The sequence below is a fragment of the Rana temporaria genome, chromosome 8, assembly GCF_905171775.1.
Source record: "Rana temporaria chromosome 8, aRanTem1.1, whole genome shotgun sequence".
In the NCBI taxonomy this organism is placed as follows: domain Eukaryota; kingdom Metazoa; phylum Chordata; class Amphibia; order Anura; family Ranidae; genus Rana; species Rana temporaria.
In genome coordinates this window covers 123,813,355-123,831,126 of record NC_053496.1, presented here as the reverse complement: position 1 = coordinate 123,831,126, position 17,772 = coordinate 123,813,355, and the positions used below count along the sequence as shown (strand labels likewise).

Below are 17,772 nucleotides of genomic sequence, written 5' to 3'. Positions count from 1 at the left end.
GTGGTCAGGCTATGTAGAAGTCTCACACACATGGTATTGTTGTACTCAGGAGGAGTAGCAGAATGTATTTTGGGGTGTAATTTTTGCTATCTAAATGCTATGTGTTGGAAATATCTTAGAAACATACAACTTTGTGTAAAAAAAATGAGTTTTCATTTTTCTTCCACATGTTCCAAAAACTTCTGGAAAAAAATGAACCATTCAAAAGACTCATTATGCCTCATAGATTATACGTTGGGGTGTTAGCTTTCCAAAATGGGGTCAGTGTGTTGGTAATTCCATTGTCCTGGTGTTCCAGGGCCTTCAAAAGTGTAATAGGTAGTCAACTAGTTAGATGTGCAATTTTATGCTCCTAAAACCCCTGATGGCGCTTCCTGCATGTTGGGCCTCTGTATGTGGCCAGGCAGTAAAAAAGTCTCACACATGGGGTATCGTTTTACTCAGGAGGAGTAGCAGAATGTATTTTGGGGTGTCATTTGTGGTATGCACATGCCATGTGAGAGAAATAAGCTATTACAATGACAATTTTGAGAAATTTTTTAAATGAAAAATAAAAATCTTTATTTTGCAAAGTATTGTGGGAAAAAAACACAACTTCAAATAACTCACCATGCCTCTTACTAAATACCTTGGGATGTCTACTTTCCAAAAAGGGGTTATTTTGGGGGCATTTGTACTTTCCTGGCTTGTTAGGGTCCCAAGAAATGAGATAGGCCTTCAGTACATCAGGTGTGATCAGATGTGACAATTTTTTATGATTTGCACTATAGCTTGTAGACTCTAAAACTTTCACACAGACCAAATAACTTCCAAAAATTTTGGGTTATTTTTATCAAAGACATGTAGCAGTATAAATTGTGGCCAAAATTTATGAAGAAATATTAATAATTTGCAAAATTTTATCACAGAAACTAAGAAAAAATCATTTTTTTTCCAAATTTTCGGTCTTTTTTCATTAATAGCGCAAAAAATAAAAAACCCAGAGGTGATCAAATACCACCAAAAGAAAGCTCTATTTGTGGGAAAAAAAGGACAAAAAAAATCATTTGGGTACAGTGTTGCATGACTGAGTAATTGTCATTCAAAGTGTGACAGCGCTGAAAGCTGAAAATTGCTCTGGGCAGGAGGGGTGTTTAAGTGCCCAGTAAGCAAGTGGTTAAACTGCGTAGAGGGTTCTTCACTGTAAGATCCGTTAGGATGTGGAATTCTCTTCCATAAGCGGTGGTTTCAGGGGGGAGCATTGATCATTTAAAACAACTATTAGATAAGCACCTGCACGACCACAACATATAGGGATATGCAATGTAATACTGGCATGAAATCACACACATAGGTTGGACTTGATGGACTTTTGTATTTTTTCAACTTTGCCCACTGTGTAACTGATAGAAGTCACAAGACTGCTATATACTGCTGATGAGAAAAGGTATTTAGCAGTTTATAAGGGTTAAACCCACCCGCAAAGCGCCGATGCAGCGACACTTTGCTTGCTCGGCAGTGCTTCCCATTACAGGGCAGGGAGCGCAGTAGGAGCACAATGGGCACATTGGCCAGTTTTTTTAAGTGTAAAAGGTAGTCTTCTATGCCAGCAAATACAGTATGTTGACCCCACTGACCATTCGAAAATCAAAAGAACGTTGCAAGAACCAAACCTTTCCAATACAATTCTGCAGGTGTATTGCCAACTTAAAGCCCTAAGTTTGCCTACAAAGTAAAAACTACAAGTTAAGTGCAAGGGGCATTATTTGCTTTCAGTGCGATGTGTCTTCTAGTTCAGTAGAAATCTGCCATCCTCCGATGCCCCCCCACATCTGCCATTGTAATCTTCTAGTATGGTTGGGGGTAATAAAATAGAGGAGCTGTCATAAAGAGTGCCCGCCCTTTCCATCAAGCTCTCCTCCATTCAAAGTCTTTACTACAGCTTCCGTGAATGAAACCTGATCTATGAATGGACCTTTCAATCACATCCTCCATTCATAGATTGTGATCGACAGTCCCTCACTTTTATTAGTCCCCATCACACCAGAAGATTATGGGGGACGGAAGATTTCTTCTGAACTACAAGACAGAAGCACACTACAGGTAGGTAATATCCCAGGTAATGTAAGAATCCGTGTACGATTAAACAATGTACCATTCTCACCATGAACAAGGAAAGTATTTTGGGGGACATTTCTCTAAACTTTAAAAACAGAAAAAGCATCTGTGGAAAATACATCTGACTCTGTTTGCCATTATAGGTGTCATACATTGGAAAAGATTGTGCCGAAATTCCAAGATTTCTTGCTGGCAAATATGGTAATTTTGCAAAGAGGCTGGATCTGAGCTTTAACTTCTTACAGTAAGTGGCTTTACCTCACATTTTATGTAAAATAAGCATTTGAACTCTTGCCTTAGTTCCTGAGTAGTAAGCTTTAATGACAATATACTTCTTTCAAGGATGTCTACTTTAAAGAGATCCTGTTGCCTATTTATTTTAATGGAAAATCTTTCTATATGAATATATGTGCATTTAACTTACTTTAACTAACTTTACACTTATGTTATATGTGTAAACACCTCTTAAGATGTCCAAAAAACCCTGAGACTGCTGCTTGTACTGCCGTCTTTGATGTGATGTCCGCAGACTCGGTGCTGTCTCTCACATGACCTTCATTTTCATTTCTCCCCCAATAGCTACATAAAAGGTTATGCAGGGAGGTGAAGTAAGGGGCATAAATGCTGGGCCAGCGCATACAGTATTAACACCAGGGGTTCCAACCTTTTTGACCTTCTTGGGCCACATTGGACAAAGAGGCACAATCTTGGGCCGTACATAAAACACACTAACAATAAAGAGAGCTGATGATCAGAAAAGGTCGGGCAGATCACAAGTCAACGATTCCTAATATAGATAATGCACCTATCTGAGTAATCTTCATTTTGAAAGTAAGGGTGCATCATTTGACACCAAACTAACGCGTCAAAATCTGGTTGAATGGATGGAGTAGCAATTCTCAAGGTGCTCATCTGATATTTTGGTTCAAATGTTGCCCTTGGCGTGCTTCATTCTTGAAAATGGTTGCTCACAAATATGGCTGCTGCCGAAAACCAATGACATGAATATGGCGTGATTGTGAAGAGTGGGAGATTTTTTTTTCGTTGGGAAGATAAAACTTATCTCCCAGCCACATTTTTATAAAAAATTCACCCCAAAAAATTTACATTTTTAAGTAAGTTTATGATTTTTGTGTTGGGCCGCCTTCATAGAGATTTTAGGTCGCAGGTTGGACACCCCTGGTTTAGACATTCCCAAAACAGGAGTAAGCTATGATAAGCAAGAAGAGGGGGATTGAGCTTGGGAATTCATTCTACTGGAGTAGTCATATTTGTTTACCAACTTAAAAATACCCTTTCAAGGTAATACAAAAGAAAGCTGCAAGTTAGCTTTTTAAAATACTTAATTTTTTCAAAATGTTTTAGTTGGTTACAGTGTCTCTTTAAAGGCATACATCAGTCAAATCTAGCATCAGCAAGCACTTGCAGTGTATGTAAATAGTTTTCTGCTAATTTGACATTGGGTGCAGGACGTTTTTACTTTTATTTTATTTTTATGTGCTTTCTGGTAACATATTCCACTTTAATTTACAAACCTGTTGTATAATGTTTTGCTGTGCAGTTAAGATGCTTCTTTCTGAACTCCAGGAAGCTGAACTTCAGGAATGAGACAAAATCTACCTTTGCAGTGGGGCTTCTGCACCGCAAGGGTTAAATGCTTATTTAGCCTAAAGCCTAGTACACACAAGCTGAATGTTGGGCGACATCAGTTCTGTCAGACGAGCATGCTTGAAAACCAGCAGCTGACTGGCTCCCGGACAGGGCTCTCAGCCAATGGCTAAGAGCGCTGACCGGAGTGTTCTGGTTGGGTGGGCTGTCCCCCTGTCAGAACACAATTAGCTCAGCAGGGGAGATTGCTGTACTAACATCGGACTGTTGGTACATCGGCTCCGACCTGATCTGTGAGTGGTGTGTACAAGGCTTAAGGGTGCAGGGATAAGGTGTATTACATCATTCCTTCCTCCAGCAGGCTTCCTTAATTAATGTGACTGGTCCCTGGCAAAGTGCTCTCCGGTTGTAGTTGCATTTTTGCCTCCTCATGTACAAAACAGGATTAATAGCCCTACACAGAGCTGGAGCCTGCTGTACTGAGTGATAGGGTAAGTAATACACTTTATCTCTGTACCACTAGAATAAATGAGCATTTAACCCTTGCAGTGCCGTGGGCCTCGCCGCAAGGGTAGATTTTGTCTCATTCCTGGAGTTCAGGCTTAAGGGAACTGTCACAATACTCACAAAATGGAATCTAGGAAAAATTTTAGGGATACAGCACCACTCAAATAGGTTTCCTCTAATGAAGAGTATCCTATGCCTGGCTGGCTGCTGTGTATGATACAAATTGCCTCTTTAGTGATGCTGAGTACTACACAGAGTGGTGATCTTCTCGTGCTGCAGGAATAAGAGGAAGTGCACTGCAACAGTGAAGGATCTGGTCATTTGCCGTCCATTTCCGCATTCATTTACAAATGGACACAAGGAGCTCTGTGAATGGATGAGGAAAAAGGGGTGGATGAGTGACAAGACCCCCCCCCCCCATTTACAGAATACCTTGCATCCTGTGAAAAGATTACAAAACCTTTTATGAATAAAGGGAGAGAAAGGGGGAGGGCAGACGACTGGATCCTTCACTGTCGCAGCCACTGCCTCTCATCTAGACAGCACTGTAAGATGTGCAGCTTTAAAACTTTCCATAATGCTTGTAGATACAGATATGAATTTGTGCTTGTTTTAAATTACCTTTTTCTGTTTGTTCGGAAAACGTAACTACATCTTGTGCATGATCTAAGCATAGGTTTACTGTAAGGTTAAAGTAGTATTAAACCCTCAATGTTTTTTAGTTTAACACATTGAGCACAATAAACTAAACATTCCCTAATAATAAACTATTTGTTAAAATTCTTACAACAGCAATTGTAGTTTTCAACTTTCAATGATGTTGGCTCCTGCTCCCTGCTATGGTACTCTGTGTTTCTACTGTTGTAAACAGTGTAGGGCAGTGGTTGGCAACTAAAATATGACCCCTGACATCACCAAATGCTGCACATAATGTTCAATAAATGTAATGCTTGAGAGGACTTTCAGTCTGTGCACATTCTACATTTTTGGCTGGGGATATGTATGCTGCAGAAGACAATATGAAACTGGGGACATGTTACACGGGGCTTGTAGAGATCAATGCTATTATCCTAATGAACATTCCTACTACAGACTGCTGAAGTCCAAGGGCCGCAGTTTAGGCAGGAGGATACAAATCTAGTCCTTGCATGCGGGATGGCTCCATAGGACACTGCAAGGGAAAGGAGCCACCCTGAAATGGAAAACCTGGGGCAGCGCTCATGCCATCAGCTTAAACTGGAACATAGGGAAGGTCTAAAAGATGAGGAAGCTGAATACTCAGTAAGTGATCAGCTGCTGAAAGTGCTTACAAACTGAGGGTTTAATATCACTTTAATATTTTATCACAAGTATAAGATTCTTTTGTCTGAAGGCGAGATAATAATACATATAATTGTTATTGATGATGAATGCAATGCCATTGTCTCCCCCGTGGTCCATTATAAGGTAAGTGCTACAATTAAACTGTTACATGGAAAGACATTTTAAATAGAAAAACATGCAGTAAAGCAAAATATAATAACCTTTAGAGCTCTGGCAGCACATGGATATGTGTTATGTTGATACTGAAAGAGGAACCTGGCCCCTTTTTCAGCTCATTTTGAGGGCTCCTAGAAAGTAATTTGCAGCCATAGCTTGCATGGCCACCAGGTAACCCCTTTTTGCTGTTTTAACTTTTCTCCTTGGCAAGTGAGTTGACATTTTACTTGTATGAAGGCACAGAAAAAAACTTAAAATGCCTGCTGCCCTGAGGATGAACCAGCAGGCGTTCATGAACTACCCAACATTGCATATTGATGCTATAAGCTGTTTCCTTCCAATAGGTAAAGTAGACATCCATTAATAAGGAATACTTTGTGTGTACAATTTGGCATGGTGGATTTCCTAGATGTGGAAAGTATACTTACAATATGGTGGAGGACAAACACTGAAGGCGTCCCACCAACAAATTGCAAAAAAAAAATGTTTTAACAGAGAATTTTGTTAATAACAGACAATACAGCTAAAGGGAATACAGTTGCAAAAATAATTTTTAAGAGGATTAAAAATGCAAAAAGCTTGACTTACAGATTCACTATCCTACTAACGGGCCATATTGGCGGGGTTCCAACCACAATTGGCATTTTTTAAATGTACTGTATGTTCTTTCATCATGCGTTTTTATAATATAAATCCAGTCACTTACTAATTTACAATCCGCTGCCGCGCCGCATAGTTATTCAAAAAAGTTTATAAAACTATGTCCACACAGTTGTCATTTTGCTTGTGGGCATTATGAAGCCCACAAGCACTTACTTCCTGGAAGTCTTGGATGGGGAGTTATAATGGGGAAGCGCACTGCATCCTGGGAAATGATGACACACATTTCCCAGGAGCATTAGCGTGCTGAGAAGCCGACAGAGATGATGTCAGAATCCTAGGTGATCCTATAACAGCTGCTAGCAATAATTGCATTTGTACAATCCAACAGGCTGGTTGATCTATTAATCAGCTTGGGTACATTCAGCCTGCAGATACATGCTTTGAATCTCAGCTGATTCCTGCTGAACTTGCACAGATACGAACTGTCTATGGCCAGCTTTAGCTGTATTAACCCTGCTGCAACAGAAGATGATGGGGGTGGAGGGCAGAACGAAGGATAATTACTAATAACAGCAGAGGAATCAACACTGGGGACACCTTCTACTGGTAAGTTTTATGTTTTATGTCCCTTGTGCTGATTTTTCTGTTTTTGATTTGGGCTTTAACATTACAACAGCCTTGCTGAAGGATACACATGCAAATCATGGGACAGGTGTTGAACACCGAGGAAGAATGATACCATAAAAGAGATTCAAATACAGGTCCCCAAATTACATTGTCGTTTCCAAATAAGCACCTTCTTTGCTGTGCAATAATCCCTTCTGCTTATTTATTTGCCATGTATAGTCACGGAACACACTTGTGTCTCTGATAGAAAGTGCCACAGTCGGCTATGTGGACAATAAGCACTAGTGCCATTTTTACACTGTAAGCCAGCTATAGATATCCTGTTTTTAGTATGAAATATGTGGCAAGAATTCTGTCGTCAGATATCTAGTGTGGCAAATACTTGAATGAGGCAAACATGTGGTCTTTTAGAGTGGGTACCATTGCTGTAGGAATAGTTTGTAATGGTTAAGGATTTTAAGATATCGGTGGAAAGGGCATCCTTCTATTGGACAATGAGCCGTGTGTTTTAAAATCCTTTCTCTGTCTATCAGATGAAATTAATTTTATGCATTTTGACAGCAGGGGTTTAAGTACAGTGAGTACACTGTTGCAAAGCCTTAAATAAGATTTGTTCTGCATGCCAATCTTGTGTGTAATATGTGAGCATCGTTTCTTCTTGAATTGGTGAGTCTTAATGCGTTCAGTTGATTTCCTTGTATGCATGTTTCTCTAATCTGTGCCGTAGATTTGAATTTTTTTTGGTGTTTTAGTCAAACCTTCAACAGTACACCGTATCTCACAAAAGTGAGTACACCCCTCACATTTTTCTAAATATTATATCTTTTCATGTGACATAACTGAAAAAATTACACTTTACATTATAGCAAAGTAGTGAGTATACAGCTTGTTTAACAGTGTAAATTGGCTGTCCCCTCAAAATAACTCCACACAGCCATTAATGTCTAAACCACTGGCAACAAAAGTGAGTACACCTCTAAGTGAAAATGTCCAAATTGAGCCCAGTTAGCCATTTTCCCTCCTCGTTATCATTTGACTCATTAGTGTTACAAGGTCTCAGTTGTGAATGGGGAGCGGGTGTATTAAATTTGGTGTTATGGGTCTTACTCTCTCATACTTGTCACTGGAAGTTCAACATGGCACCTCGTGGCAAAGAACCCTCTGAAGATTTGAAAAAAAGAGTTGTTGCCCTACGTAAAGATGGCCTAGGCTATAATAAGATTGCTAAGGCCCTGAAACTGAGCTGCAGCACGGTGGCCAAGACCATACAGGAGTTTAACAGGACAGGTTCCACTCAGAACAGGCCTCGCCATGGTCGACCAAAGATGCTGAGTGCGCATGCTCAGTGTCATACATACGAGTGCTGCCAGCATTTCTGCAGAGGTTGAAGGGGTGGGGGTCAGCCTGTCAGTGCTCAGACCATATGCCACACACTGCGTCACATTGGTCTGCATGGCTGTCATCCCAAGAAGGAAGCCTCTTCTAAAGATGATGCACAAGAAAGCCGCAAACAGTTTGTTGAAGACAAGCTGATTAAGGACATGGATTACTGGAACCATGTCCTATGGTCTGATGAGACCAAGATGAACGTATTTTTGTTCAGATGGTGTCAAGCGTGTGTGGTGGCAAACAGGTGAGGAGTACAAAGACAAGTGTGTCTTGCCTACAGTCCAGCATGGTGGTGGGAGTGTCATGGTCTGGGGCTGCGTGAGTGCTGCCGGCACTGGGGAGCTACAGTTCATTATGGGAACCATGAATGCCAACATGTACTGTGACATACTAAAGCAGAGCATGATCCCCCTCCCTTCGGAGACTGGGCCGCAGGGCAGTATTTCAACATAACGACCCCAAACACACCTCCAAAATGATCACTGCCTTGCTAAAGAAGCTGAGGGTAAAGGTGATTGACTGGGCAAGCATGTCTCCAGAACTAAACCCTAGTCAGCATCTGTGGGGCATCCTCAAACTGAAGGTGAGGAGAGCAAGGTCTCTAACATCCACCAGTTTCGTGATGTCATCATGGGGGATTGGAAGAGGACTCCAGTGACAACCTGTGAAGCTCGGGTTTAAGGCCGTGCTGGAAAATAATGACACTTTGGGTCCAATTTGGACTATTTCACTTAGTGGTGTACTCTTTTTGCCAGTGGTTTAGACATCAATGGCTGTGTGTTGAGTTATTTTGAGGGGGACATCAAATTTACACTGTTATACAAACTGTACACTCACTTTACATTGTAGCAAAGTGTCATTTCTTCAGTGTTGTCACCTGAAAATAAAAAATAAAATATTTACAAAAATGCGAGGGGTGTACTCACCTTTGTGAGGTACTGTAGATTGTGAGTAATTTACAGGTTCAAACTTTCAAAAGAAAACTAGTTTAAACAATGTTATGTCAGATTTGGGAGTTTATAAATTTTTTATGATCGACTTAAAGGGGTTGTAAAGGTTTGTCTTTTATTTTCTAAATTGGTTCCTTTAAGCTAGTGCATTGTTGGTTCACTTACCTTTTTTCTTTTTGATTACCCTTTCCACCATCATCGTTGTAGTGGAAAGTCAGTTAGAACAGCTTACTGAACACCTTACTGAGGAGGAACAGGAAGTGAAAAATGCAGACAAAGAAAAAAACATTTAGAAGGGAAATTGAAGGAAAAGATACTTGAACCAACAATGCACTAGCCTAAAGGAACCTATTTAGAAAATAAAAAACAAACCTTTACAACCCCTTTAACAGTTTCAAATAACAGTTACATTTCAGCACATGCAGGAATTTAACTGTCCCATTTGTTTGTGGGCACAACCAAACTATCAAACCATCAAATAGCTGGTGTCATAACTGATCACATGTGCAGCATTATGGTGGTTGAAAATCAGTCACATGACTGCCCTAATGATTATTGAATAGATATCAAGCATTTTAAATGACTCCCACACCAAGTTTCTCATAATTTGCGAGCCTTGGATAGAGTACTTCTTTCCCTTGTTAAACCCTGCCAGTATAAGTCGCCTATTACCATCGCCTGGGAGGATCCCAAGGCCCTGTTCATTCTCCACCCCACTCACCCCCCTCTCCCCCCCCTCTTTCTTGTCCTCCCTTTTTCTCTTCTCCTTTCCCCTACTCTTGGGGTCTCTAACCTTTTTGTCTTCCTTCTTCTACTCTTACTTTGGCTTGTCCTTAGGATGGGAAGCACACAATTTAAATTTTTTTTTATTCTTCTTACGAAGTATCCCTCTTGGTCTTCATAAAACTATAAAAGAGAAGAAAAAGAGCGGAGGGCGCACCGACCTCGTGTGATACTGATAAAAAATATTTATTTAAATGATAAAATCAATGGTTATACTCACACATTAGGAGTTAAAAACAGGCTTTAAAAATAAATACAGCAGGTATCCAGCGTCGTCAGTGGAACATGAGTGATCATTTGGACCAATCAGTGGAAGTAAAAGCTGACGCGTTTCGGGGGCGTACCCCTTTCCTCAGAGCTGACGTGGTCTGCAGTGCTCCCTTGCCGTGGTGATTGTGGGACTAAATATACATACACACTCATAAATGCACATAGCCACACGCCCACAAGTGGGCAGGTAGACCTAAGATGATAGGTCGCAGGTCTGGGTGTACTCCTCCCAGATAGAGGGGAGGGGGGGGGGGGCTGTTTTATCAGGGGCCACACCTCTATAACCTCAGAACACCAGTCACTTGTATGGGGGTGGTCTCAGAACAGTCATGCGGTGTATGTTGTTTTTACTGAGACTGTCGTTACAAATGTGCACTGGCTCCATCTTTGGCCAAAATGTGTATCTAATAAGTTTCCTCATGGCTAGCAGCCTGATCCCATGCAAAGCATATGGAGGAGTGTTCCCATGAAAAGACCCCAAATGAAGAGTTAGTGGGGCTTACCTGACTGCCCCTTTGCGCTTGTCCCCACTCGATAGATGCCACAACTCCATGTGTGTCCGTTGGAACGCACGCCAGCCAACCAGGACAGCAGTGCGTTCCAGCGATTTGTGCGCATGCGCGCGCCGTGCTGTTCGCGGCGCGCGCGCCACGCGCGCCCCGCATTCGCGACGTGGCGCGCGCTGCGTAAGCTGTCAGTGGACATTCTCCCTATGTGCAGACGGGAGGCAACCTGCTCCAAACTCTGCAACATAGGGGCTGTGACGTCACTGCGACTCTATGGTGGCAGAGTGGTTAGATGGTGGATCTCTATGTCCGCCCTCTAGTGGTGGAGGGTGCAATTAACAGTAGTACTCCATAGTAATGAGATCCTGTGGGGACTTTATCTAGATAGCCACCCTCTAGTGGTTGGAGGGTGGAAAAACATTGTTAAACACACATTAGTTTTCCAGATAAGTGCTTTTAGTCAAACTCCAAGAGCTTGAATGGGGCTGCGTACATGGAAAAAAAACACAGTTGGAGCACTGTATAGATAGTGATGTACATGTCCGTGCCAATGCACAGACACCCACGTATCACAAGGTGGTTGACATAGGGAGGACTGCAGACCATCAGGATATCTACATATTGATAAGATGCAACATACAAATAAAAAATGATGACAAAAAAGTCCCTCAATGATGTTACATTAGTGCCCAACATGATGTTTTGCCTGTTTTGTATCTAAAGCTCCCTATACTTAAATTTATTTACATAATGTGTTGTTAGTTGACTTGCTAAATCTAACTACTCCTGTTATTGTTTAATAGGGTTTGTGATGTATAACAATGCATCAGAACCGAAAGAAAAAAAGGAGCCCTAGTGGTGGGAAACAAGAAGTGAATGAAGTGATGTACTGTGATAGTGGGTGAACTTGAAACAGGGTCAAAACTCTTTCATTGTTGTCTCACTGATGTCCAGATCCTCATGTCCAGTATGCAGTTCAATCTCTTCATTTAACCCATTCGGGACAATACTGCCCAGGGTGAAGATCCAGTAAGCTCTCTTTTACAGAGGATCTGGTATTTCTTCCACTGTCAGACCATTTTGGATGCTTCTATGCCAAACACCTTAATCCATCCACTTCACTACCAATGGGCTTCTTTAATGCTGTTTTGGTATAGAGCCTTTGTCTTTTTTTGGTAGATACTAACTCCTGTGCTCGTTCAATCCTAGTCTCTCAATTGACGTGATGTACGTCCCACTATAGTAGGCCACATGGGCATATAATGCGTATATCACAAAGGCAATTCCGCAATTGTGAACTGTTTTAATCGTGTGGCGTCTTCCATCCACCCCAATGACATCTTTTTTCCTGTGTTGCATATGTGAGCAATTGCCACATGTGTTTACACCACATTTGTAGCTTCCTTTTTTGATCAAAGATTGTGGTCCAAGGACTTTCCAATCCTTTGTTTTTGTTGATGTTTTTCTTCACCCTGCTTGGGGCAACCATACTTCTTAGATCCTTCGGTCTTCTAAAAACCAGATTGGGATGGGGAGGGATACAGGTCTTCAAAAATGGATCAGCTGCCAGAATTTTCCAGTTTCTTTTAAAGATTTTCTGAATGGTAGGGGCTCTGTTATTGTATCTAGTGCAAAAACGTACCGTCTGGGTTTCATTCTCCATGTGTTTTACGGTTTTTTCACCTGTTGTCCCATCTTTCTCATAGAGCTGAAAATATTTTTGAAATGCTTCTTCAATATGTGATTCACCGTACCCTTTTTCCCTGAATTTTTCTCTTAAAATGATGCTTTGTGCTTCATAATCTTCCTTCTGAGTACAAGTTCGTTTAAGACGACAGAACTGTCCAAATGGTACATTTTTGATCCATCTTGGATGATGTTGACTTGAGGCGTGTAAATATGAATTTCCTGCGCTTGGTTTGAAATGGGTCTTAGAAAGTATCTTACCGTTCTCTTCTGCCCTTAACTCTAGATCTAGAAAAATCAGTGACTCTTGGTCCACTACATATGTGAATGAAATTCCAAATGGATTGTTGTCACAATGTGTCAGGAAACCATTTAACTCTTCGTCGCTGCCATTCCATATAATTAGGATGTCATCTATGTAGCGGGAGTATAATATCAGATTTTTTGCAAAAGGGTTGTTGGCCCATATATATTTGGACTCCCAGTACCCCATAAAAAGGTTCGCGTAACTGGGAGCGAACCTGGCCCCCATAGCGGTACCTCTTATCTGTCTGTAAAAGCAATCTAGGAAGGAGAAGTAGTTGTGGGTGAGGGTGAACTCAATACAGTCCCGGATGAATTGTGCTTGACGTGGATTGAATTGATGTGCTTCTGCCAGATAATATTCTATGGCTCTCAGCCCAAACTCATGTTGTATACATGTGTACAGAGATACCACATCCAGTGATAGCCACCTGTATCCTCTTTCCCACTTGTATGAAGTGAGGATTTCCAGGGCATGTCCTGAATCCTTAATGAAGGATGGTAGATTGATTACTAGACTTTGCAAGAAGAAGTCTAGATAACATCCCAGATTGCTCGATAGGCTATCAATTCCTGCAACAATCGGTCTACCCGGTGGCCTCTCTAAACTCTTGTGAATCTTTGGTATATGATAAAAGTGTGGGACTACTGGGTGTTTGGAGTACAGGAATTTGAATTCACTTTTTGTCAGGATCTTATCTAGTATAGCTCTTTCTAGGAGTTTCTTAAGATCCTTATTGTATAGTGTTGTTGGGTCCCATAGTAATCTCTCATAGGTGGTGTTATCTTCAATCAATCTATAAGCTTCTTCCAAATACTGTTCTCTATCTTGTATAACGAGGCCGCCACCCTTATCTGCCTTTCTTATTATAATGTCTGAGTTGTTTTTCAGGCTTTTTAGTGGTGCTTCGAGATCTATGGTAGAGTTCTTTTTGCCTTTCTGGCTACTTTTTCCACAGACTTTTTTGAATTCTTTCAGGACAACCTCATAAAAAGTGGATATGAAGTTGCCCTTATTCCAGTAGGGATAGAAGCTTGACTTGGCCCTAAAGTTTGTATCAATTATAGGCTCTTCTCCTGTTGTGACAAGAGGTTCGTTTTGAGACCCCCCCGTTCCTTCATTGTACAGTTCTTCCAATATTTCTAGTATATCATCCTCCAGTGGCTCTTCTTCGTATGATGTGGTAGTATCATCCAGAGGCTCACTCGGTATGCCATTAATTTCTTTGAGTTTAAAGAACCGCTTCACCGTAAGGTTACGTATGAATTTATTGAGATCAATAAATAATTCAAAAAGGTTTGGGGCACACTCCGGTGCAAAATTAAGACCTCTTCTCAACAGTTTCAATTCATCCTCAGTGAAGACACATTTTGACAAGTTGAATATTTTAATAGTAGAGTGATTTTCTACTTCTTCAGTTCCCTTCCTGGATTTCTTCCCTCCCCTTTGTCCCCTTCTCGTAGGTTTCTCATTCTCCGAGTGTTTGGGGGGGAGGGGGTGGGCTTTGCTGTTATATTTTTCTGAGCTGCGGGTCTTGTCCACCCCGCAGCTCCCTTGCCAAAAAAGGCGAGGTGTTGGCATCTTTTTTGGCTATTGTTGCTATTTTGGATTTACATCCTCCTATGATGCCCTCGCTGGTGGGCTCTAATTGGGATTCTTGAGGTACAGGTTCTAGTTGGGACAGCTCTGCCACATCTGGATTTTCTTCATGTTGTGGGCGATTATCAATTGTTGTTGGGGTGTTTGTTCTAGCTATTCTTTCATTAGCAAGCGCCATATTCGCATTAGTCAACCCATGGGCCTCCTTAGATACCCAAGATGGAGGAAAACGATCCTGTATAGATGGTCTGACGGGTTCACTGTGGGGGATGTCTCCATTGTTTCTATTCCTAATGTTGGTGTTTCTATAGTTGGTTTTTAGTCTATTTTTATTTTTAAACTGTTGTTTTGTCCTGTTCTCATGTTTATTATTTTTATTTTTATTTTTATTTTTATTATTTTTGTTCTTATTCTCATTGATGCTAGTAGGACGATTGTCAATATTTCGTACTGAGTGGTCTAATTGCGGGTGATTTGTGGAGGGGCTGGCGCCTCTACGTGTTCTTTCTTCTGGAGGGGGCGTGTTCTGCTCTCTCCTCCAGTTGAATTCACATCCTGATAGATAGTCTTGTCTGTCTCTTTCAAATTTCCCTGACTTCCGAATAATCATTTCTGATTCAAATTCCATGATTTGCTCATTTATATTTGTATCCCATTCTGAGAACCCTTCTATTTCAATAAATGCGGCTAGCTCATCCTGTACGTTGCTAATTTCAGTTTTTATATTTTCCATATTTCTTTCTCTTTGTTTTATGATCATTTCTAACCATGTTTTATTATACTGACGCATTTTTATAACCCATTCCTGATGTAAATCATCGTCTAAGAAATTAACCAGTTTGTTGATCCTTAACCCTCTGGGGATTCTGTTAACCTCTAGATATTTTTGTAGCAAAATAATGTCCCACCATTGTGTCATTTCATCTTCTAACAGATGTTTTAACCTATAAAATGCAGATATCATCTTTTCTTCTCTAACCGATATATTGTCAATGTCCGTGTTCGTATCCTGTTCCTCTGGTTGTTGTTCATAATTGTCAATGCTGTTAAGGAAGCCTTTGGCTAGTGAAGCTCTTCTTAGTTGTCTTTCCTCTATGGACAGTACCATAATTGGTTTGGATCACAATTCATATATCTCTTTTCGACCCTTGGTACACACTTGCACTAATCGTACATAGTTCCAAATATCTAGCAGCTGGAGTTCCCAAACGGAAAAAAAATTTGGCAAATATACAAGAACAAGTCTCCTGCGCTCTGATATTTTAGAAGGAAATGCTATGCAGTGGTGCAGTTCGATTAAAAGTAATCATCTAGAGTCTTGCAGCCCTCCTCAGAATCGTTGGTATTCATAAAACTATAAAAGAGAAGAAAAAGAGCGGAGGGCGCACCGACCTCGTGTGATACTGATAAAAAATATTTATTTAAATGATAAAATCAATGGTTATACTCACACATTAGGAGTTAAAAACAGGCTTTAAAAATAAATACAGCCTGTTTTTAACTCCTAATGTGTGAGTATAACCATTGATTTTATCATTTAAATAAATATTTTTTATCAGTATCACACGAGGTCGGTGCGCCCTCCGCTCTTTTTCTTCTCTTTTATAGTTTTATGAATACCAACGATTCTGAGGAGGGCTGCAAGACTCTAGATGATTACTTTTAATCGAACTGCACCACTGCATAGCATTTCCTTCTAAAATATCAGAGCGCAGGAGACTTGTTCTTGTATATTTGCCAATTTTTTTTCCGTTTGGGAACTCCAGCTGCTAGATATTTGGAACTATGTACGATTAGTGCAAGTGTGTACCAAGGGTCGAAAAGAGATATATGAATTGTGATCCAAACCAATTATGGTACTGTCCATAGAGGAAAGACAACTAAGAAGAGCTTCACTAGCCAAAGGCTTCCTTAACAGCATTGACAATTATGAACAACAACCAGAGGAACAGGATACGAACACGGACATTGACAATATATCGGTTAGAGAAGAAAAGATGATATCTGCATTTTATAGGTTAAAACATCTGTTAGAAGATGAAATGACACAATGGTGGGACATTATTTTGCTACAAAAATATCTAGAGGTTAACAGAATCCCCAGAGGGTTAAGGATCAACAAACTGGTTAATTTCTTAGACGATGATTTACATCAGGAATGGGTTATAAAAATGCGTCAGTATAATAAAACATGGTTAGAAATGATCATAAAACAAAGAGAAAGAAATATGGAAAATATAAAAACTGAAATTAGCAACGTACAGGATGAGCTAGCCGCATTTATTGAAATAGAAGGGTTCTCAGAATGGGATACAAATATAAATGAGCAAATCATGGAATTTGAATCAGAAATGATTATTCGGAAGTCAGGGAAATTTGAAAGAGACAGACAAGACTATCTATCAGGATGTGAATTCAACTGGAGGAGAGAGCAGAACACGCCCCCTCCAGAAGAAAGAACACGTAGAGGCGCCAGCCCCTCCACAAATCACCCGCAATTAGACCACTCAGTACGAAATATTGACAATCGTCCTACTAGCATCAATGAGAATAAGAACAAAAATAATAAAAATAAAAATAAAAATAAAAATAATAAACATGAGAACAGGACAAAACAACAGTTTAAAAATAAAAATAGACTAAAAACCAACTATAGAAACACCAACATTAGGAATAGAAACAATGGAGACATCCCCCACAGTGAACCCGTCAGACCATCTATACAGGATCGTTTTCCTCCATCTTGGGTATCTAAGGAGGCCCATGGGTTGACTAATGCGAATATGGCGCTTGCTAATGAAAGAATAGCTAGAACAAACACCCCAACAACAATTGATAATCGCCCACAACATGAAGAAAATCCAGATGTGGCAGAGCTGTCCCAACTAGAACCTGTACCTCAAGAATCCCAATTAGAGCCCACCAGCGAGGGCATCATAGGAGGATGTAAATCCAAAATAGCAACAATAGCCAAAAAAGATGCCAACACCTCGCCTTTTTTTTTGGCAAGGGAGCTGCGGGGTGGACAAGACCCGCAGCTCAGAAAAATATAACAGCAAAGCCCACCCCCTCCCCCCCAAACACTCGGAGAATGAGAAACCTACGAGAAGGGGACAAAGGGGAGGGAAGAAATCCAGGAAGGGAACTGAAGAAGTAGAAAATCACTCTACTATTAAAATATTCAACTTGTCAAAATGTGTCTTCACTGAGGATGAATTGAAACTGTTGAGAAGAGGTCTTAATTTTGCACCGGAGTGTGCCCCAAACCTTTTTGAATTATTTATTGATCTCAATAAATTCATACGTAACCTTACGGTGAAGCGGTTCTTTAAACTCAAAGAAATTAATGGCATACCGAGTGAGC

At 40.6% G+C, this 17,772-nt stretch overlaps 1 protein-coding gene across 1 annotated transcript in view; it reads left to right on the top strand.

The window, feature by feature from the left end:
• LRMDA (leucine rich melanocyte differentiation associated) overlaps positions 1 to 17,772 on the top strand; it is a 1,236,952-nt gene that overhangs the window by 24,574 nt on the left and 1,194,606 nt on the right. The window contains exon 2 of the mRNA XM_040320646.1: positions 2,241 to 2,341. Within this exon, the coding sequence (XP_040176580.1) occupies positions 2,241 to 2,341 (101 nt within the window). The remainder of the gene's footprint in view (positions 1 to 2,240; positions 2,342 to 17,772) is intronic.